At 35.7% G+C, this 24551-nt stretch overlaps 1 protein-coding gene and 1 long non-coding RNA gene across 11 annotated transcripts in view; one reads left to right on the forward strand and one right to left on the reverse strand.

Annotated features, from left to right (window-relative positions):
- The window catches only part of CPEB3 (cytoplasmic polyadenylation element binding protein 3), a 99442-nt gene that overhangs the window by 62867 nt on the left and 12024 nt on the right, over nucleotides 1–24551 (forward strand). For all 10 annotated transcript variants that reach the window (XM_074830970.1, XM_074830971.1, XM_074830969.1 and 7 more), the window contains 3 exons: nucleotides 1386–1553; nucleotides 3398–3487; nucleotides 23409–23527. In XM_074830970.1, the coding sequence (XP_074687071.1) occupies nucleotides 1386–1553; nucleotides 3398–3487; nucleotides 23409–23527 (377 nt within the window). The remainder of the gene's footprint in view (nucleotides 1–1385; nucleotides 1554–3397; nucleotides 3488–23408; nucleotides 23528–24551) is intronic.
- LOC141925980 (uncharacterized) overlaps nucleotides 1–24551 on the reverse strand; it is an 80449-nt gene that overhangs the window by 24828 nt on the left and 31070 nt on the right. The window lies entirely within an intron of this gene.

The following is a 24551-nucleotide window of genomic DNA, read 5'->3' on the forward strand; positions in this document are numbered from 1 at the left end:
CAGGCTAGTGTGTTAATCAGAACATCTTTCCTGGTTTTTGTTACCTTGTTTTCCAGATATAGGAGTTCTGCTTCTTTTTGTAATCTGTCCTTTACTACTCTATTACTGATAGAGTGTACATTTTTCTGACTGGAGTCCCTTTGCATGTCTTGATTTTTCTCCTTTCTTCTGTTTTTATTTCCTGTACTTCCCTGGGCTGTTAATACCAGTATGGTGTTAATTCTTCCTTAGGTCTTGCTGAAAGTCAGTTTCATGTGATCCATTACCTTGGAATTTAATTGTGTGCCCTACTATTTATATTTGTAATTAACCCCCATATATACTGTTTGTATCAATTAATTGTAATTCCATCCCTGGGAGCAATCCTCCAAGATATGAGGGGACAATTAGCCTTTTCATAATTGACATGGGGTTCCCATTTATACATTTCTCTACATTGCAGAATTTATTTTTCAACTTGGGTATACGGAATTAACAAATTCTAAAGTTGGTGTGTTCTACAGTGTTGCTTACATACAGACTTTGAATATTTCTCTATCTTTTGGGTTAATAAATCTGTTCTTAAGATAATGTGTGTATACTTTGGTATTAATAGCAACAAGTTAATTGCATCAAATGCTCACAAATAAGTTCTTCTCATTAACAGAGTAGCAGCCATTTATGTTGCTTTTTAAGTCATTACTGAAAGTGTGCTTTAACACTGAGTAACAGCTTGACAGGCTGTCCTAGCTAACAACTTTTTTCTTCAACTGCAAGTTTTTTGTGGTTTATTTAATAAGATTTTAAAGATTTTTTTCTTCTTGTTAGCTAAGTTTTTGCTTCACCTACATGTTTAATATCCACAATATAAAGCTTTTCTATGTTTATTTTGCTGTTTGCCCCCCTACTCAGACTGGGTCTCCATTCACTCAAGGAGGAAGTGATGCAGCCTTTGTGGTTAGGACCCTGTAAAGCACTCTGAAGGAGGCTGTCCTGCTCTGCAGTGCAATGGCTTGAGGGATCTGCTCTTTAAGATCATTCCTTCAAGATCTGTTATGGAAGATTTAAATCTCTAAGAATCAGTTTGAAATGAACCTTACAAAGGTTCTTTCTATAGCTATAATGCACAATTTGATCAGATAACTTGTTGGTTTTCATTGCTAGCCCTTTGTAAGGGTTTGTTTTAAAGCTAAATTAGGTTTATTGTCTTCTAAGGATAATATAGTCTTGGAAAAATAAAAGCAATACTAATGAACATCATTTGGATAACTGGACCACTTAGCTGGGCCCTTTAATGCAAATTCTGTTAAAGCAAAACAGTAAAAGGAGAATATAACAATTTTTACTGAAATACTTAATTATCCAGGAAATAGCGTTAACTATAGATACTACAAAATCTGTTACAGGTCGGTCTTCACTCTTTCCTTTTGAAGATGGCTTCCTAGACGACAGTCATGGTGATCAGTCTTTATCATCGGGTCTCAGCTCTCCAACACGTTGTCAGAATGGTGAAAGAGTGGAACGCTATTCTAGAAAGGTGTTTGTTGGAGGTCTTCCTCCTGACATTGATGAAGGTACTGTAAATAAGCTATATTGGTGAGATGTGGGAATTGGCTTCCATATAATTACTTTTAAAAGGTCATATTTTGATAATAACAAATGTATTTTCCCAGGTATTGTCGCTTGTAGTGCTTGCGGCATTATTTAAAACAAACAAACACCACCACCCCCTGCAACACCTGAGAATTTACTTGACATTCTTTTATACTGTAGATCAGAAGAGTTGGAGACAGAAATGCCTTCATAGCAGGTCTTCTAACCTGCAATAGCAGCATGTGTTCCCTCTGAAAAAGGGAACTTAGTGGGTATTGTCACTACACCATAGTCTTTTCCTGTTCTTTTTAAAAGATGTGGTTGACTTGAAGATCTCTGTTAATACAGTCCTACCAAAATAAATTGGTCTTTAATTAATCAGCTCTTATATCCAGCATATATGCAGTGTTCAGTTGACAAATGCAGGGCAATTAATATGGTTACAGAATAGTAACCAGCTTAGTAGAATGGTCAGGTTTTTTTCTCAATCTATATCTGCTCTACTTGTGTGTGCCCCAGATACCCTGACTCCCAAACCAAAATCATGACAGTTTTTGGTGTATTTTTCATAGTATAGCTGGAATCTACCACTATCTAGTTTCAGTTGGCATAAATAATGAATTTGAGGATGCCTTATAATGAAAAAAGAGGGATCTCCAAATCTGATCTACTAAACTGAAGCCTAAACCACATGCAATTTTAATAAGATGAGTTGCCAATCTGTGGTTTACAAATGGCTCAAATGTAGTTCCCATGTCACATCATGAGTTTCAGGACTGTTGATACAGGGACTACTGGGTTATCTGAATCCCCAGCTGTGAGAAGAAGCAGACCAACAGGTACAACTGATACAAATGTTGCTGGGTCACTCAGAATCAAAATATATGCCCAGCCTATCCTGCAAGGAAGTAACATGGCCACTTGGGAGCTGTTACCGTCTTCCATGGGAGGTCTACTCCAGTAACAACTTTCTCCTTCAGCTCCTGAGTTATGCAGTATGTGTTTTGTGGCTCTAGTCACTTGAAAAATCTGACTTGCAGCTCATGGGGTCAGATAAACCACAGATGTCTTCAAACAGCAATCAAAAAATTGAAAAACCACTGCCTTTGTCTTCAAACTTTTCTCCTGATGGATTGTTGCTCTGATCTATCTAGCATCATATTAGACACAATTTTAAACTAAATCTTTCTTTAAAGTACATAAATAAATGCATTGAGGAAAAAGATTTTTTTTTTTTAAGAAAAAAACCTCAAAATTGTTTTTTCTGAAGCATTTGGATATAAAACAAAACTGTCCTATAGGATAGTTTGAGATGCGTGATCCACAGTGTTTCTAAATCGGTGCTTAAAAAGCAAAGAAATAACTTGGTAATTCAAGGCAGATTTCCAGAGGGGACTGAGGAAGGTGAAATCCCCACAGTCACGTGACCTGATGCAGGCCTGCTTTCTAGGGCATGCTACAAGGAGTGGCCATGCTGACATGTAGTTCCTCCGTCAGTCCCATGTGGCTGCATCTGACCCTGCTTTGTAGCTATAATTAGAAATAGATCGCAGCTGAAGCATATTCACTTCTGATAGATCATGTTGGCATTTAATCCTGCTGCAAACTTGCATTAGTGGAATATAAAATTAATTTTTTAAGCAGTCATGTATAGCATATGGGTGAAAGAATATTTAGGCATCTTCTGTGTACATTATTGCAGTTTTCACTATTCTTAACAGGTGTAGAAAATAGTCTGGGTTTTTTTTTTTTAAACTAAGAATTTTTTACCTTGCCACTGTCAGTCTTCAGATTCTCTCTAAGGTGCCTCATTTGTTTTTTGTAGATGAGATCACTGCCAGCTTTCGTAGGTTTGGACCTCTTGTGGTGGACTGGCCTCACAAAGCTGAAAGCAAGTCATATTTTCCACCTAAAGGTAATTACTTTAAAATACATTTATGCAGGCTGTTCTGGTAAAAGGAAGCTATGTCTGCAATGTGGCAATCCATTACAAATAAAAGATTTGACTCTTTATAATGAATTTTCTCTTTCAACAAGCATATTTTCAGCAGTTGTCGTGACAGAAAAAACACAATGCAGTGACTGAAATGTGGTCCTGTGTGTGTACTTCTTCAGCAAGCCTGGAGTCCTTGAATCATGCCTTAATTTATGCTAGGCTTACTTTAGAAGGCAAGTTGCAGAAATTTCCTAGTGCTGTTACTGTTGCAGTTTGCATATTGTAGAACCTATAGGAATAATACCTGGAAGTTACTGGTGGATTTGGACACAATATTCTGTAGAGAGGCATGAGTCTGCTTCTGACACAAGAAGCTGTGATACTGCTCAGAACCACAAGGTCTGCGTGAGGGCTCACCGAGTTTCTAGGCTGGAGCTGATTTGGTTCAGGGTGGTTTAGAGTGCGTGCAGGTGGGGCAATTTCAAATCTGTCAGCAAAACACTATGCAGACCTGTTTTGGTTGAGAAAGAACAGTTTATGGGAAATCTGTTTGAGAGAGTTACTTGGCTAAATCAAATTGCTCTTATTGTATCCTAGTTTCTCCTGTGATTTTGTATTATACTATATACTTTCTATTCTCAGTCACGTGTGCCTCTTGCATATAGTTTGGGAGTTCATTCATGATCTGAAATGGTAGCATGAAGTTATAGGCAAAATTTCTGATCTATATGTTAAGATTTTCTGCTCTCACTGACCCTGAAAGCTCTTAATTGCTCATTAAGGCCATTGATTATTTTGGCAGAACAATCAGCTGTTCAGTCAGTGAACAAGGTAATCCTACAATATTTTGATAGATATATTTTGAGGGCAAAAACCACAGAAATAAAAGCCAACTTAATTTATCTGGAAGCTTAAGTGCTGGAGGCAAGATAACTCTGTGACAAATGCTTGCCCTGTAAATAGTATTTGGGGCACTTAAAAACAGAACAAAACTCCATACATGCGCCCTCTTTCCTGTTCCATTCTCACAACTCAGCCTTGCTGTCAGTAGTTATTATGCAACATCTGTTCTTGAATTTAAAACCAAACCGAACAAACCCCCTAACCAGCAACAAAACACCCCAAGCCTCAAAACCCCCCATATATTCCTAAGGACAAGTGGTAAAATATATGATTTTCCCTTTTTATTTTATTCTTAAAGGTCTTTAGGTCTTTCTGGCTAGTGAATTCTGATTGTGCTTTCACTTACAAGTTAAAAAAAAAGTAATAAAACCAGCTTTTCCTTGTCCCTAATATCTCCTAGTACTCTCCATTTCTTTTTTCTTTCTTGGTTTTTGTTTTGTTTTGTTTCTTATTAATTCAATAAGTAACTATTCATGGTAGATCAACATGGGAGTTCCAATTATGATTTTGTACTGTATCTGACAGTGGACTAGTTATGCCTCACCAAACTTGTAAAAATGTTTCTGAGTAAGATCTATTTTAGCAGAAGAAAAGGGAATGCAGCCTCACTTCTATTTTTGTCATGATTCTAATATAGGAAACAGCTTTCAAAGCCCCTGCCAGTTGCCCCGAATGTCTGTCTGAAAGTGCTAAACAACAGTCAATCCCAACTGTTCCAGATTTATTTATAACTGACTTCTTAGTTATCAATCAGGGCTGCAGCATCATACGTCCTGCATTCCTGTCTTTGAGATTCACTTACAGTCATGTTAAGCTCGGTAGGTCAAATGTACTTGATTTACTGTGATTCCCATATAGGCTGCATCTGCATAGAAGACAGAATGTTATTACCAGGAGTCAAAGGGTGAAGCTTGAATGTGTATTATAATTTTTTCACAGCTTTTTGGTCTATTTTATATTTATAAAGAGTGCTTTTTTCCAAAGTTGTTATGGAATCATTGACAGAACTACCACAATAAAATATCTTAACTGCTCTTTTTCATTAGAAGTTCCTTTAGAACTAAAAATAAGTTGTAGGTTTTTAAAATTTTTTATTTTAATCTCTTTTGATGCAATATCAGGCATTTCTTTAAAAATACACAGTGAAATGGAGATATTTGAAATTATGCTTGGTGCAAACTTCAGTGATGGGACTTACTCAGCTGTCAAATACTCATGAATTCAAATGTTTTCTCCCTTCCTTTTTCTAGATATCTTCTCTTCCATGCTTCATTGGTAGCCTGCAAATTCTCTGACATTTTAAATAGGATTCTTTCAAATGGAAAATATGTCCAAAAAAACCCCAAACAAATTAAATTATAGAGGAGAGAATGAGTTGGTTTTTGTGTGCTAGCAATCTGAAAGGAAAACAAGAAAAATGGATTGTTGGAATGCAGTAGTGATGATGGGGAGGCTGATCTTTGTTCACACATTAATAAAGCCTGACCTCCAAGGCTTCTCCCACCTACTTGAAAGTACCCCACTGGCAGTAAAATTGAAATTGAATTGCTCTTTCTGAAAATACGCCATCGCCTCCAGACAGACTTCAGTGTCCTCTTGATGGATAGCCTTTTTCATTACTGCTTCATGTCTGCAGGGTCAGGCCAGTGGTCAGTGTCTGGACTTATAACAAACTTCAGTAATTTTTTGTTTGCTTTGATAAGTATTCAGTTAGAAGTTTGGAGCAGACAGCATCAGTAGCTGATGCCATGGGTCAGCATAGTCAGCTAAGTTTTACACTGGAGCCTTTTTACATCCTGGTTTTCTGTCTTCACAGTTACATCCAGGTGATGACATCCCTCACAGTCCTGAGTGCATTAATACAGACTTCCAGTATCTACTTATTGGTATAATTTATTGAATTTGTGGAATGCTTACTATGTTGGTGCAATATATGAATTTCCCGTAGTCGCACTATATTAGGAGCACTTTGTTGATATTCTTAGGGCTAGGAACAAAAGGCTGCAGGAACTATTAGCCATGGCTAATCTGATCAAGCATGAAATTGGAAAGATTAAAATAAAATGTTGCTTACAGTCTAGTGACCTCCCTTGCCACCACCTCGAGGGCTTTATCTGGTTAGTTTAGTTAGCAAGTCAGGCCATAGATGTGTAGCCAGTTCTAGCAAGCCTTATTAGCTAATTTATTAGTTGGTATGGTTGATTAGCTTAGGTGCAGTGGCATGTAAACTGTTTTCAGGACTAGCTGGAGTCCAGAAACATTGTGCAGTGTTGAGCTTGAACAAAGGTTTTCCTGGATTTGGCATCCTGAGCAGGATGGTGACACCACAAGTCTGCTTAGGCACATTACCTCAGATTTAGTGCTGGACCTGACGGACGGTTGTGTGTGAAATATGCTGAACTGCAGTCTCCAGCATGAGTTACACAAGGCTTATTTCACTGCAGTGACAATGTTATGATTTTGGACCTTGCAGGATTCCAGAGCAACATGGATGTGTCTGTGCCATATTCCTCCAGCACATCTATACTATCTACATTATCCAGGTTTTCCTGTTTTCCCAGACATTCTAGGGTTCTGTTACCCTTACTGAATCTTGCCTGACATCACAGAATATACTATGAGCATGTGTTTGGGAAGGCAATCTGGCTTGGTCAATGGTTGAGTTTTGGTTATTATAATAACAAAACCAAAATCGTCTGATAGATCAAACAGCCATTAGAGGATGCATTGGTTTCCACAGTTCAACAATTAGGTTGCTGAGAGAAGAGGGACCAATGGCACCCAGCTGTTTTGTCACTGAAAGTGTATATTATGCACTTGGGCAAGAGAAGCTGATAACAGCTGACAATGTGTATGAGACATTCCTATTTCTAGTTCTGAGCATCTGTATTATTGCCTTAACATTTCTTTTTACCCCTCCTGTGCATTGTAAAGCTTAGCACCATGTTTTTATGTTGGTGTCATCCATGAGGTGATTTTAATGCTTTGCTTCTGAATAAGGCCAATTCATTTCCATTGCCTGAAAAGTCTTTGAATTACTTCCTTTGGCATCTATTTGGATATGTTAGTAACGGAACTGGCAAAATTATAAATGCCATGTGTTGGTCCTGGGTAAGCGGATGCCCAGTTTGTAATGTGTTTACTTGGCTTTCACCACAGAGTTTTGGGAATTAAATGTGGTTTGTGGCTAAGTATTTTTTGAGTACCTATGAGATGTTGAGAAATAATGAAATATGAGCTGAAGAATGTTATCAAATGTAGTTACACATTACCATGACACAGTCTATTTCTCTCTGGCAAAATCCAGATAACTCGTATTTCATTGAAACAGAAGTCGATGAGTTTTTTACTTATTTGCTGGTCTGCTGAGTTAAGCAATGCTTATGCTAACTACAGTAACTTTTTTTTTCCTTTTTTTTTAATTAAACAGATGGTGCCAACCGTTTCAAAAACATTCTTTTAGTTTTTTTAACAGATTGCTAGCTTTAAAAAGGTCTTTACTGATTTTTCTTTGTGATAACTATGATTTTTCTAGCAATCACTAAAAACTGCACAACGTATTTTAAAATGATAAAAATTATGCAAAAGTCTTCCTCTGTTCCTTTCTATTTAGGAGGACTGATGTTTGGATAAAGATGAGATTTAGAGTGAGAAAATGAAGTGTGGCAGAGCTTGGAGATAGGATGGGCTTGTAATGGGAGGAATCCTTTGGCTTTACTATTGATTTAGATGTGTGGTGAAGCAGTTTGATCCTCCTGTGTTTTCCCCGTTCTTCAGTTAGTTATTCTGTTATTTGATAAAAATAAGCACACTTGTCCCTACTGTTCCACAGGGGACACTAAGGGAGAACAAGATCTCATGAAGAAGAAAATAGAGTATGCAAAGTTGCACAAAGTAACATTATGAAGTGATTATCATGCTTTAATTTAAAACAACTGGTGGGACAGACTGTATGAGCCTTCCTGATGATCCCTAAGGTAATGTTAGATGGGAACACTGTTGTTGGTAGTCTTTTGACTGATGCTCATTTCATGGATGAGGGCCATTTGCATGGTTAATTCCATTGCCACTGCAGAGGAGCAAGAATAAATGGTTGCAAGGAGAAAGTATGGAGTCCTAATTCTGATTGCATCAGCTATATTCACAAGAAGTTATCTGGTTTGTCCGAATACAGCAATCTGTTGTACTGAAACTAATTGCTTTGGCTTAACTGGTCCAATACCATACCACCAAAGGCCAGCATAAAATGCCTACCAAATTTTTGTATCTTAAAAACTGAAGTCAGAGATCATAATATTTGCTAGAATGAAAACTGACGTTCCTTATCCAGAAATATGTTGTATGGCAAATAGTGATGCAAGACTTTTTTTAAACTTTGTTTATGTATGTTCCAACACACACGTGCACAATATCAGTCATTTACCTATTGATATCTGAGGCCATGTATGTAATTTGTAGTCCCTGTGTCTTCCCACAGCAGGGCAGCATAATCCCAAATCAATGCAATTCACAAAATACATGGTGGCAAAATGCAGTACGTAGTACTGCGTAGATGTGTAATTTACGGTTGTTTTTGTATAAAATTTCTTTTAGGTTTTCGATGATGTTTGTTTAAGCCTCCCTTTGTAAAGCTCTTCACACTATTTCCTGTCTTGTCCTAAATATTTGAAGATTCTTGGTGGTATACTGATAATGATGATTTTAAAATGTCTGTCTTTGAGACTGCTGTGCCAGTTATCACAGAACGTTCAAGGAGCTTGCTTCATGTAAGAGAATCTCTCTCCCTGAAGATATGCCATTTGCAATTTCTTTTTCTAGGGGTAAACAAGAATCTGATGAGGCAAAATATAAAAATATTTTTGAGCAATCAAGCCTTGGCAGAACAAATCTGATTCTGAAGTAGCGTTGCAGGATTATTCTCTCCCAGCTTTCATGTTGCTTTCAGCAAATGCTATTTTCTTTCAGAACTGCTAATTTCTTTCAGTTGCTATAGATTTTGTTTTTTATTCCTGAAGAAACCACAACTTTTTAGCACGCATTTGTTGACCCTTCTTCAATCAGCAACTAAGGGATGACCAAGTCTCTTCAGAAGGGGCTCAGCATCCATAGTCTCCATAGAATTTGGTAGTAAAGGTGTTTCTATCAGTCTTACTAGTTGCTTATGACTACAGTAAGAAAATAAGTAAATAAAGGCTATTTATTATGAGAAGAATACAGTGATTGTAGCCAAATACTCCTAATGTAATTTAGGTTATTACTGAAAGCCTTATTTTGAGAGCCAGGACTGTGCAACTTTGGAAAGGATGGGTGGTGTAAAATTCAAGAATTAAGTCTGGGGTTCTGGGTTCTAATACAAAGTCATAAAGCAGAGTAAATCCAACCCCAGCAGCTTCTGTCTCTCTCATTAGTGTAAACCAAATGTTTCTATGAGACAAAAATCTTGTTTTTCAAAAAACAATTTCATCCTTTCTGCCTACTTCCCTCTCTTCTTTACTCTCCTTATGTGACAGAAAGCTTTTTCCAATAATGATAAATTTGATGTAATGTCCACAATTACTGGATCAGCTCCTTTGCAGGACTGTTTCTGAGGTGTGGGAGCTGGGTTGGGAGGGGCAGATATTGAGCTGCAATTACTGATAGTGGCTCTCAATTATTGTTCTGTAAGAACAGATCTTGCAGTGCCACATGCTTGATAACACTCTGTAAGACACTCTCCTAAGTGGAGTAGTCTTTTGTGAGATTTTATGTAAAGGGACCAAATTAAATTACTTTCTGCCTATAGCACAAAAGAAGGCTGTTGTCCAAATTTATATCTCTGTCCTATCAATAAATTTATTCCTCATTTATGTTTGGGGGGGTTTTTTGTCCTCAAGAAATTGTGGTTGACTTTTAGTCTACAGGACACTTGTCTATGTGCAGACTTTTTTTTTCTTATTATTTTTTTTTTCCTTCAAAGACTTCAGAGTTCTTAAGATAATTCTGATAGGCTGGAGTACATCCTCAACAGGTTCTTGGTTACCCACCAGTGTCCTGCCATTTTTGGTAGTTCTTTTGTTCAGATGAATTTTTAGGATCAACAGTCAAACCACATTGGATAGTACGATGTCTGTATACTGTAATATGTTGAATGTGTACAACAGACAAATAAAGGATTAATTTTTCTGTTTTTTGAAGAAGTAATATGCATTTTGGGCTAATGTGTTATACAGGAAATAAATTCAGTAGCTCTCAAGCACCTAGGTTCCTCTTTATTGCTCAAGCATATTATTTAAGCAAGAAAAGTTCTGTTGCCTCAAAAGTGAGAGTTCAAGGGCTGTGATAGTCCTAGAGTAGCTTTTCCAGTGCCTGTTGCTAATGTGATAAATTTTACTGTCAGACTTACTCATTATTCACATGAAAATGAAGATTTTAGTATTTGGTATCTGAAGATGAATACAAGTTTCTCATGGCTGCACTTCTAATTTGAATTCAAACAACTTGGTTTTATACTCTCCCTCACTAATGTGCTAGTCCCCAGAGTTTCCAGAAAAAAAATGTGAAGACAATCTTGTGTGATGTTTTCAATTTCAACCTGGAGATGCATCTGTCAACCAGCCTCTTTCATATCTGAGTCTATTGGGAAGTGGTTTATATAATCAGGAAGTTGACTGCAATTAACCACGTACCTTCATTTTACACTATTAGTAATAAATGGCTGGAAGAGTTTTGTAGTCATAACTGTTCAGAGGCTGTTCAGAAATTTTTGGTAGGAGCAAAATACCTTTTTTACAACACAGAAGTCAATATGGAAGGTTGTTTTGCTGCATTCAAAACTGCATTATGTTCTAGACTTCTGGTGTTGGACTATGTGATTATTGGAAGAAGACAGAATATCTCATAACTCCCATCAGCGGTCTCATCAAAAGGCCCTGAATTTCCCACAGAAAAAAATCGGGTTTCTAAAAGACCTAATGGATTTGTTGGTAGCAATTAACGGAGGTGTACTTTGGAAGCCCATATCATGGTCTGCAGTCTATGTATCACTTTTCTGTTAAATTATATCTAATGCCTCTCAGTTTTGCATTGACCGATGGGCTAGGTTACATGAGGAGAGATACTCAGGCCAAATCTATTGCTTCCAGCAAAGACAGCTTTGAAGTTCATAAACATCACATCTGCACCTACTGACAGGTTTTTTTCATAAGTCTCCTGACTCTTTAGGGAAAACTAAAGGTCACATATTGGAGTTGCATAATCTTCTTTCCAGAACAGTCTTTCCATAAATCATCTATATACTCTTCTGTTGGTCATATGCCAAAGAGGCAAGCTCTTTTCTTTCACTCACTACCTGGAGGGGTTAAGATTGCAGTAGGGTTTCTTATACTTTATATGAACTATCTATTTTATTAGAGTACATTGAGTTAAGTTACAGTTGATATTTAAGGCTTGTCTCAAGGGGATTGCTGCTTCCAAAATCTAAAGAGCAGCTGACTGGAGTCTGGTTCATGCATCTACTGATCACTATGCATCATCACAAGCTTCCAATCAAATGTCCAATTCAGTAGCAATTTGAAGCATCTACTTTCTGGACTAACTGTTGCAGTAAACTTGTTTGGGCAGATGCTGAAATAATTGACTACGATTTTTCAGTAAGACTTACCTGTGTATAGTGCCCATATTTTTTTCTTCATTGTTGTGTAGCTGTTACCTGCAGTAAAACTTTCTTGAAATTCTGACTTATTTAGACTAAATATACCTCTGACTTAAATGGAAAATAGACAAGTGTTTTGTTAAATGGTTCAGTAATCTGAAGAATAGATGGTCGCCCCCAAAAAATCAAATTTCAGACTTTCCTGTTTCTGTCCAAAAGAGACATCAGTAAATCTTAGAGATAATCCTTATTAAAGAATGCGTTCTTTTGAGTTTATGAATATTGTATGTAGTCTTAGCTTTTTCAGGAGTATGTCTTGGGTATTCATTATTCTGTAGTATGTAGGTAACTGACACTAACTTACAGGCAAATTAAATGTTTTTAAAATGTATTTGGCAATTAATTTTTATAAAGCTAGACATGGTTGTGATCACAGGTTTTAAATCTTAATGTTCTTAAAGATGATCTCAAAGAGAAAGGAGGTCCCTTATGAATTTATCTTCTAATAATCAAAGATGAATCTTACAGATCATCCGCTGTCCAGATCAGGAACAGGGTTAAGTTCAAAATTTTAGCCGTTTTAGCTCTTACTTCAGGAGATGCATATCCGCTTTTAAAGAAAGCTTTGTACTTAGTAAAATGGAAGCACATAGAGCTTGATGACTGACTTCATAACATTTCCTAAACAAAAGCACTGAATCATGCGTTTTCAGAAGCGTGCATCTCTGTCATTTTTGTGGATGATAAATAAATATATTAGACTGTGATATATGGTACACCGATTGAGTGTACATGTGTATTATACTGCTTATATCAGACGGAGTCACTGGGTAGCTTACACATTACACATGGCCTACTCAGGAGGTTAAAATACAGTCTGGCATAGATTACCACTGGATTTCTACTTAATATGAAATGTCTGTATGGGGAAGAAAATATGAATTCTGATTGAGAAGTCTCTTCTTGAGCATATATTTAAATAGTGAATGGATATTTAAGCTAAAATGAAGTATATTAAATAATTCTATGTAGCTACTGTTTATACTGAAATTTTGCATAGGATAATGGTTAAAAGACTCCTAAGCAGGCTGAAAATACGTTCCTTCTTCACTATTGTCACTTCATAGTACACATATGAAAGAAAATGCTGCTAATTCTGATTTGAATGACAGTTCACAAAATTTTCTTTCAAAGCCCACTGATGCCTAAGACACTAAAAAAGGTTTAAGGTGGCAAAAACAGAGTGGAGAAGTAAAAGCATTACCTGCAATTTGAACATATCTAAGTACAGGAAGAGCTTTCCATCACTTATGTATAGGAAGTAACCAGACCACTTCTGTCAAATGGAAGCAGTTGTTTGTCTGATTCTCATTAACCACTTCTAAAGCCAAGTAGATTTTACTGTGGCTTGTGCCTGCCCCGCCCCCCATCTAAATACTATTTTCATTAAATGTTGCCTTTTCTTTTGTAAATGGAAATGTATGAATTAATCTGTGAGTATTATGGGCCCCAGGATAAAAGCAGTCCTTTGAATAGTGATTTCGAGGACTTGATAATATTTTGTGCTTTGCTAATAGCTTGTGCTATGTCTTGTTTTGCTAATAATTTATAAAGCACCAAATTCTTTCAAATCATTGCAATAAGTTCAAGAGGATGATTGAGGGTGGTGGTGAAGAGAGAGATGCTGTATTAGCACTGCAGAGTATTCACTGTTTCTGAGGGTCATCTAAAAAATAAGTTGTTCCCTACTCCCACCCCCTGATCAGTTGTAATCATTTCATGCATTAGAAGCTTGTGCTCTCTTTATAAATTCCTATAGGCATTATATTTATAATATTCCATATTCCATTCCTAGAATCACTGCAGTGATGCACACAATTCTACCCCTAAGATAATGATACAGTAATATAAAACTAATGTAATATCATCTGAATATACAGATCAGCAATTTATCAAAGGTAGTATCCCAAATTATACTTATAGTCTCCCAAATCAGAGGTTAGGACTGGCAATGGGAATGCATCAGGTGCTGGAATGAAATACTGTATATGCCTCTGCCCAAGGCAGCATATATGTGTGTCTCTGATTTCAAAAGCTAGGAGCAGCTGAGAACTGGTATATCTCTCAGATGTCTCAGTGCTGTAGCTGTCAGTTTTTATCTACTTTACCATGCAAATTCTACCTAGTTTTGGGACCTATGACGTGTGTGGCTACTGATTATACTGAGGTAGCATAATCACTAGTCTGTTGTATACCAATGGAGGCTGTGCAGTTTTCATTTAATAAAGTGAAAAACGTAATGTTTTAGAGGATTTGTTAAGTCCAGTAATTTTATTTTTTTGTAAAATGTACCCTTCTTATCTCCCAGAAAAATGCATATTCTCACTAACTAGAAGCATTTTTTTTTTTTTTGAGAAATTTGTTCTGCAAGTCTGAGTAGTAAGTTTTGGAAAAACTTTCCATTATTAAGGAAGTGCATCGTTTCTATATAGTCAACAAAGGCAAGGAATTTGAGCACCTAGAACCTGAAAACAATCCACATGTGGTGAACATTCAAACCAGTTATTAACCAGCAATGCACCACAGCAGCAATTGACAAATTGACTACTTGATTAAAAGAAAAGTCAAAGCCTATTACTAAAGCTCTGCATTCTGTCTTACGAAATGTCTTACAACTTCAGTTCCACTCAAGGCACAGTTCACTCACTGTGAAGTGCAGATTATCTGTCTGCTCACAGGAGAACTGGACTCATACAAAATCAGGAACAGTCTATGTAAATGACATTGGGCATCTTCTCTTTTTGATTGAAGTTCTTTACTTTGACAACAGTCCCAAGTGTTTTGTGTATCACAGCTCTCGTAAGTGCTGTTTCCTTTCTTCTTCAAAAATAAATTCTAAGAAAAACATATAATTTAAAATGAAAACCATTTATATTGTAAACCCCAATATAAAATTTTATTAATTAAACATAACTGACTTCAGCTAAAAAGTAGCATGGAGTTTTGGACTTTGCTTTCTTCCCCTGAAAATCTGTGTTGAATTTATTTTACCTCATGCTGACACTATGCATGAAATAGATGCTGAAATCAAGCAGATGATTTATATTAATCTAGAATTTTTCTATGTTAACGTTGCTTGGAATAGAATTGAAAATTGGCTTATTTGCAAAGAAGAGTAACAGGTTTTGTTCAAACTTGGAAGCTGATCTCTTTTCAGCCATCTGTTCAGACTAAAAGCAGTAGCAGCAGACCTGACTCCTCCAGATGATGACAATAAGCTGCTCTGCCCAAAGCAGTCACCATTTCGTATTGCCCTTGAAAACCAAAATTCAAAATTTCAATTCTGAATTTAGTTACTTTTTTGATATTTATGAATGTAAATACATGTTTTTTCCTGCTGCTGACCCAGTAAACTTCACAAAGATAGCTCTTACCTCAAAATCTTTGTCTTTGTCATATGATTAATTCATGTGACTACTCTTATAACTACAATAAACCAAACTGTAAATTATAGACTTTCTTTTATGTTTTTATACCCTTTAATTCTGATTTATAGCTGCTATAGATCATGTTGCAGTCTGAAGTCTGAAGTTTTAAAATGACTGTGACCTTTGAAAGAGGAGACAACCCTATAAATTTGCTGTTGCAATGTTTTACACTAGTGTAAAAGTAAAATTCCAGATAAAAAGAGAGGCTTTAGTACACTTGTAGAATATTCTTTTAATTTTTAAAAAAAGGCATTTAAATGTTTTCAATACAGGTGGGTGGGTGTATTTTTACTACAGGACAAACTGAGATGGTGTAAGTATACTGGTTTTTTTCCCCATAAGTGGGAAAAGTCTTGAAGTAGTGATGACTATCAAATCCTTTCTGTTTCTTGACATGTTTTGGAACTGAAAGGACTTTATTAATCCTTAGCTGTATATATCCACTACAGCACTATCGAAATGTTGTCCTTTCTAATCAGCACTGAAGTGCAGAGGAAACACTGGGGCACCTCTCCCATGTCCCAAAAATAATGCATGTCTTCATGGAGCAAGCAGACATTCTCTGGGTGGGTTGGTTGGGGTTTTTTCCATTTCAATTGAAGATATGGGGAAAAACTCTCAATAATGGCAACATAAGAGGTTTCTAATTTCTCTGTTATTTGTGATAGGATAAGATATTAGTTGTAAGAGTTAAATGTTAGTTTCTATTCTTTTGGTAATCTCAGTGATGTGGACTATTTAATGGTAAAATTTGAATTATGAAGACATGCCATTTATTTTACAGAAGCTACTGATACAGAACCTCACTTTTCATTCAGCTCTTCCATATGGTCTGCTTGCTTGCTGACTTTTATTGATATGTATTCTGTCTTCCATTTAACTATGTACGCTTCATTTAATTGCTGTTTAGATTCAGGATGCAATTATTTTTCAGTGGAACTGAGGATATGCAGTACATACCTTTAATTAAAAACAAACAAAACTTCCCTCAAAACCTGTCTTTAATGTGGCATATCAGACTACTCAGACTTAGTCTGGTACTCCTGAAAAAGACATAAAAATGCATAGGAGTCTTGCTGTAAGATGCTAACTGTTCACGTTTCTTTGTACACCTTTTGTTTTTTAGAGAAAGGAATCAGCTGACAGGGTTATACACTGCCATTTAAAATTAGCCTGACTAAAAGAAATTCATCTTTGCAGCCCTGACTAATACATAATTTCACTCTTCTGCAGTAGCTAAGTCAGATTACAGCCCTTTCTATTTTGAGGTTTCTTAAGTATTTAAAGCCTTTGATGTTTTTTGAAAAAAAAAAATCATGTCACTGCAATGTTTAAAAGAGAGTCTGGATTTTTTTTTAACACCTTGGATTTTTATTTTTCAAAAAAGTTTCATTTTTAATAGTAATTTAATCTTTGGGTTTAGAAGTGTGTTTTATTCATGTTGAAAGCATCTTCTAATAAGATTACTAAGGGTGACTTTGAGCAATGACCCTTTGTCATCACATTAACTGACTTAGAAATTTGCTTCACACAGTTTCCACACATTCCTTTGCTGTGGGTTTTTAGAACAAATTTATTCTAAAAGTTCTAGTCAATACAACCATAACTCAATTTAAAACTATTTTTAAAAATACAGAAAAAATAAAAGAAGAAAGTGCTATTTATATTTCATGGAGAAATTAAGTCTATTTAAATATACTTTTTTGAGGTAGCCATCTCAACCATCTAAAAATAAACTCAAAGACATGACACTAGAACATTAATTTTCTTTGCCAGTTTAACTCCATCTTGTTTTTTACATAATAATATGAGGTAGATACATATACTGAAATATTTTATAAAAGATCTTAGGTGGATGGTAGATTTTATTGTAATCTTGGAACCTATAAAAACATCAGAAAAGACACTTTCTAAACTTTAAAAAGATAGAATGAAAGAAAATGTGCTTCAAAGGTTTTAACTTTTTTCAACTGTAAGTATTCCTTCCATTTTGCACATGAACTGAATACATGTGAATACCCAAAGATTATTCTGACTTGCTATACAGGATGTAAAAAGAAGATAAAGTCCTTCTCTTCATTGTCTTAGTTCTGCCACGCAACATCAGTGTTATAAAACTGAAAACAGATGACCATCAGAATAGGATTTCTATACCTGATTTTGTAAGTGGGCTGAATTTTGGGAATTATGGATTTGAGGTCAGTTACATAGGAAATCAATAGATGATATGCAGACCTCTGACATGGATATTCAAATACTGTTTGACCTTATATATAATTCTTCATTACCCTTTTTTTCTTTATTTGAAAAGTAGCTCTGATTCTAAGAGCCAGAAATAGGTTAATCTTTCCCTACTGGGATATAACATTTGAATGCCAAAATGCTGGCTCTGTACCAGAAGACACAGCTCATGGTTGATGTTCTCAAATACAGAATTTATGAAGTACTTTTAGTATTCACAAGTTGAGCATAAAATGGTAAATTTCAGTTAATATAAAGAGATGGAACTAATTCACAAATAACTGAAAATTCTAAGAAAAACTTCTGATTGAATTCAATTCACTCTGGACTTCATTAAGTGAGGTCTGCGCAGCTACTCCATTAGCACCTTCCTGAAATATTCCCAAATCACTAAGTAGAGACTGTTCAGACAACCTTAGCACTTGTAACATTAGTGATTAATCCCTTAAACTGAGAGGAGTGTAAAAATTCTAGTATACCAAACTTCTTTCCTACGTTCCCCCATGGGTTACAAAACACAGTCAATGATTACACTTCACCAAACTTTGTGCCTGATGATGGAGCTGTATAAGGAAGGTGTTATGTTACCAGGTTTAGAAGAATAAAAGAAAGCTTTTTTTTTTTAATATAATATATTTTATTCATGGATGCTCTGAAACACAGTCACTATTTTCCTGGTGAGCCATGAAAGGCATCTGTAACTCTTGAGAAATATTTTGGTCTAGACAAGAAGGATAAATTCTACCAGCTATGGCTTGCCAAGTTGAATGGTGTCTACAAGGCCCATAAATTTATTTTTTTCCCTTGCCTGATAGACTTAATGCACATTCTGCCCTAATAAAGGTTCACGACTAGTTCTTTTTAGTTTAATTACATTGAGAAAGGATGGGCAGAACACATGCATGATGCACTTCTAGCTAAAACTCCAATATGATTTCCTGTAATTTGTACCAACTTGCCAATTTTTAACATAAAAGTATGAATATCAAGATTCTGCTATTATAAGCACCTTAATAAGCTTTCCTTCTAGCATGTTCTTTTGAAAAGATCACTGAACCCTTATTATGCTTTCAGTAATACAGAAAGGTTCCCATCATTAAAGACAGTATGCCGATGTTGGTATTAGTTGCAATAGAGGTTTTTTTTCAGACTGTCTAGGCTGGCAAAAATGCGTTTTGCAGACTATAGCAACTTTATATGGTAATTCCAATTGTATCTTGCATTTCAAGTGACAACCTTGTTTCAAGCTTGTGGGACACAGCATATATGCCAGATTTTCCAGTTTGTTCTCAGCAAGGTTAAGTAAATTAGACCAACTGGACTAAATTACACTTTTATATGGAAATTGTGTCACTGTTTAGATGTCAGAATGGGACATGTACAAAGGAGCTTAGTTCTTGTACTGGTTTCCATAAAATAATGAATCATTGAGCTTAAGGCTGAGGAGCTCCTAGACTGTGCTTCAGAATCTAGGAAAATTAATCTCCTCATCTCCTGTCTGTTGTACCACTTCAAAAGTTGTGGTGATTTTTCTTACAGCAAATACGTTGTTGCCTTTTTCCAGTGAATTGCGAAGTGCAATGTTTCTTGTCAGCACTACAGTGATGTGTTGTACCAACAGCTGAGAAGGAGCTGGATTGTTTCTGCTCTGCCAAGAAGCCATGTAGCTGTGTATATAGAATATTCAGCTGTTGTCAGGTACCTTGCTATTTTCTGGGGCTTCAAATATCTCGCCTTGGATATATTTGTGGAATCCGAGTCAGGAGCAGTCCCTTGAGCCCTCAAACCTTTAGAACATCTGGTCAGGTAAGAAAGGATCATCTCTGAAGTCTGTCTGCAACATGCTACCACAGCATGCTACCAAGGTTCTGCTGTAGAGGATTAAAATTTTGAAATTCATCATACGTCTTACTTCTTGGAAAAAAACCCATATGCTTTAAGTCACATGATATCCGCGATGCACAGAGAGCAGAATGTGCTGAAGCACACGATGCTGAGGAATTTGAAGCAACTTTCAGCATCTTCTAAAGAATTCAAGTTGTTTGGATTAATACATTTTATACGTTTTTGTTTTGGAAACTGATCATCTTATTAATTCTACCTCACCTGCTGTCTTTAAACATTAATTAAGTATCTTTTAAACCTAGATGCCCCTATAATGGACCGTTCTGAACGTTAGAAGTCAACTGGCCATGCAGTAGTAAAGCTTTTTGAGGATTAGGCTCATCTCTCATTGTGTGTAGTAGAAATAGGAATAGAAATACGTGGTAGAACAGCATATAATGCCCACAGTAGACATTTTTGAGACTCTCTTCATGAAGGAATACTCTTAGAGTTTTATAAAGTTATAGCCAAACTTCACATTTTAACACAGCTGACTGAAAAAGAAAATTAATTACTGTTAATTTACAGATTGGTGTGCTGTTTTTTCTTTAAATTGTGGCTGAATTTATTAAAAATGGTGTTTTCTTCCTGTGCAAAAAAGTTATTTCATTATTAAATTGCTTCTAGCGTGAGGTGATTCTTTATGCAGTGTCAATTTTGGCATGTATGTTTTCCAATTTCATTTTTTATACTGGACTCTGAGTTCAGAGTGCATTACCTGCTATAGAGTTCCAATCAAATGAATTGCATCCATGGAAGCACATATTTGCTTGTAGGAACAAGCAAATGCAGCTCTTAACAGTGGTACTGTGACAAGGGTAAGTCTTCAGCAATAGCGATGCCTAGCATTTCCCACTGCTCATGGGAAGGAGTTGCATCTTTCTGAATTTAAGTTTTTTGGATCCCTATGCCCTTCTAGAAAATTAGTAAGAATACCTTTAACTTGTCCATATCAGCTTCTACATGATCCTTATATTATCTGAACTTCTGTTATTTAGTTATTTTTCATTTCAGTGTTATCTTTGTTAATCTTGAGTATCAAAAGTCCTTGAATAATTGGAATAGAGGTGCAGTCACCACATTTTGAAGTAATGCTGGACATCATGTCATGCTAGTCCAGCCTGCTTGCTTGTCTAGATTAACAGAAGACTGCTACTGTAAACTGCTTACCTGTCTGTCTTCAGAGGGCCCATACAGACTCCATAGCAGGCAGGAGAATGTGTTAGAGGTCTACAGAAATGAGGGCGTGTTAACTTACTAAATTTCTTGGCAGGCACTAGCCCCAGGTTAGAAAACGGAATTTTTACTAACTTGGATTGCTCTTGTAATCTCCTAGCCAGAGAAAATCTTTTGGTTAATTTTGACTGGTTTGGGAGATTGTGATCATACCATTTACTGTACCCCTAAATAGCTGTCAACTCCAACTACCACAGATGTAACCCAGAAAAACCTGAAAAAGCTTCATAGAAGAAAGAAGCATCCCAAGCTGTTGCCCAGAATTTTGCTAAGTAATTAAGCCACAATAAACATTTCTAATTTTCATTTTGTCTTTATGCTAAAGAAATTTCCAATATTTTTCTGGTTTAAAAGTCTGAAATAGACAAAATCCTATTTTTTAGAGTTCAACTCTTATGGTTTGGTCAGAAGATAAATCTTCAATGTTTAAATCTATTTAAAGATATTGTAAGCTATTCTTTTAAAGTATGCCTAAATGTACATGTATCCTTATTTGGATTTCATAGTAGTGGAATGATCTGCACTGCATCTTCCTTGACTTTGTCTCACAAGGCATTTAAATAAAGTATGAGGCAAGGATTGGGCTGAACCATAAAGTGTGATCAGTTGGCTCTGGAGATAAAGTTGCCATGGTAGTCTTTTCCAAGTATCTAGTATTCTGACTGGGGCATTTTATAAGGCTGAAAGAAATCCTAAACTAAAGACACTTTAATTTGTATAAAGTTTTTGCTGAGCTTATTGAATATAATCAGAAGGGATGGTATGGAGTGAGGAAGGTATAATAAGTGCATGAATGGAAAATAAAATGAAGCTAAAAGTGGTAGTGATTGCAAACAAATTATTTTTGTACTCAATGTAATTAGTTTTGTAAAGTCTAAAGCTAAAATGTTCAAGTATGTTTATGTCTTTAGGGGACTGTTTTAAGAGAATTACATCAGCTAGAGAGGAAACCGATGTTTTTACTCAAGAAGTATTTCACTTTTTATTGGGACTGGTATCTTTAATCTACTCCAACCCTAGGTATGCAAGTTCCTTGTTTGCTAGCAAGAGTGATATCAAACTGTTTTGCTTTCTTGGGCAAGTCAGCCTTTCTAGCTGTGTTCTGGGCTATACTATGTTGTTAATACAAACCATTTTTTTGCCTCTGAAAACAAACAACTGCATAGAATTTAATATTCTTTGAGAAGTCACACAGGACTAGAGATAGTAGTAAGTAGTAATCTGGTAGATAACTCTACAGAGGAAAACACTTTTTCAGTGTCTATATTAATTTTTTGTATAAATCAGAGTTGTGTGGTATTTATCTAAAAAGGACAGGCCAAATACCACTCACTCAATGCTCAGTGTAAAATCAGGGTAAGTCACTACTACATTAATACCAAATAGACTGTGTAAAGCTATATCAAAGGTTGTCATAGTTTAAATACAGTGCATCATCATGTAGGCGCTTAGTTTGTATCAAGAGCCTTAGGCAGAGAAAGTCTAGCAGTCCCTGCTTAAACTCCAGCTGCCTCTAATTGCTGCAGATTTTCTGAAAAGGGGTAGCCTGTAAGACCCACAAGTGCCAAATTATAAAGGTCAAAGCCAACATGTTCATGTTCAGTGAGAAAACTGAGCTGTACTGATTATGGAGCAAGAGAGTAATGTATGCTCGATAGAAAATCCTTTTAACCGGGCAGCTGTATTCAAGTGTAGCAGCCAGTCTTCAGACGGCTTTGCTTAGTGTAGAGTGTGCTGTATTTCACTTCTGAGGTAGCAAAAACATAGACTGCTTAGGTCAAATCTTCATTCAAATTTAACAACATTAAGTAAAACTGAAGAAAGCTTTCTTGCCAGCTGCATTGAGAAGAGCACTGAATGCCACACACATAGTTTTACTGGCTAATTTAAAGTCCTAAAACTCTGAATCACTTGAAGCAATTTTTATTCAACTTTCTTCTTTCTTTTGAACTACTTTATTTAAATATAAATAACAACAGCAGGTCTTTGACTCATAGCAAAACACAATGCATGCCATTCTTTTTCGCTCGTGCTTAGTTTTAGGTGAGCATTTTTTCCATAGTTAAGTATGTGATCATAGAAGTCTATTTATATGTTTACCTGTCCACTTTTTTGACCCTTTCTTCTAATATTTATTTATTGTGTATAGTAGCCAGAAACTTGATGCCTCCACTGTAAGATGATAATCACTGATACCAGCAGATACCACTGATAAATAGCTCAGATGCAGTTACTAGATAATAAGAATCTCTTATTCACCAGCCTATATTCTCACTGCACAAAATCATTAATTAATCAAATAAATATACTCATATGCAGCAAACGCTCTTGTCTCCATTCTGAAATCAATTCTGTATGAGGGTATAATCTATTTGGTGAATTTAATTTATGAAAACAAACTAACAGCCTTATTTGTAATTTGTATATCTTCTTGGGTTTGTTTTCTTTATTTTAAAAAATGCTTTATAAATTAATCTGTTCTCTTTTTTTTTTTTTTTGTGCCTTTATTCTTTCCAAGGTTATGCCTTTCTGCTGTTCCAGGAAGAAAGCTCTGTACAAGCTCTGATAGATGCCTGTCTGGAAGAAGATGGGAAACTTTACCTGTGTGTGTCAAGTCCCACAATCAAGGATAAACCAGTAAGTAGCTTATGCCATGACACTTATGCTGGTTGCTAACTCATTTGCTGTTAGTCTTTTCAATTAATAAATAAATAAACAAATACTTACAGTTAATTGACTTGTCCATTTCCTGTTGCTGTCCTTGTTGTTACATTGAATTAACTTTCAACATAACATGGTTTTGACATTTGGCTTGTTTCTAATACATACCATGTTCAATTAACTTTTATATTTGGTACTTCTGGTATCTCACAGGAATATGCATCCTTTTACAATGTTAGCTGTAAAACAATCGGATTATAATTTTTTGCTCTATATTATTTGAATGAAAAGAAAGCCTTACGCAATGATTTGAAGAAATTTAACACAACACACCACCACACACCCCCCCAGTTAAAATCCAGATACCTTCAAATATCCCCTGTACTTCCTTAGGTTTCTTAATTATTATTTCTTCTGCAAGCAATAGCTAATTAATTTATAATTTAGGTCTCATTTACCTTATATAAACTACAGGGTAAAGACAAGTAACGCAGACAGCTATAGCAGAATGGAAGACATATGGTAACCTGTTTCTATTGTTCACATCTCTAACATTCTTTAATGCTAATCTTTTTTGTGGCTATGGATACATACAGATTAGATGAAAACTACAGACAAATATGATTAGATAAAAAATGTGCTGCCTTTTAAAAACACTTTAAAAAGTTTGCACAGATAAATGAACAAACCAAATATTACAGCACAGTGAGTGTGTCTACATGATTTCTAGGGTCAAAAAAATAGATGGATGAACAGCTTTATTCAAATAACTTCTGAGCAAGTTTTTTTTCTGTGTAATCCAAAGATTTCTTATCAACTGTGTTGCTTGCTACTTAACAGAAGTGAGCATTCACACATTATAAAAACTCCTTTTGTATCCAAGCACAGAAATTAATTTTATCTTTATTCCTATCAGTGCTTTAAAAGTTATGGATCACTGTATATGATTTCAGGAAAGCCAGAAGCCCAAACTGCAACTGTAATTGCACATACGTGGTAA

This window comes from Strix aluco, chromosome 7 (genome assembly GCF_031877795.1).
Source record: "Strix aluco isolate bStrAlu1 chromosome 7, bStrAlu1.hap1, whole genome shotgun sequence".
NCBI lineage: Eukaryota > Metazoa > Chordata > Aves > Strigiformes > Strigidae > Strix > Strix aluco.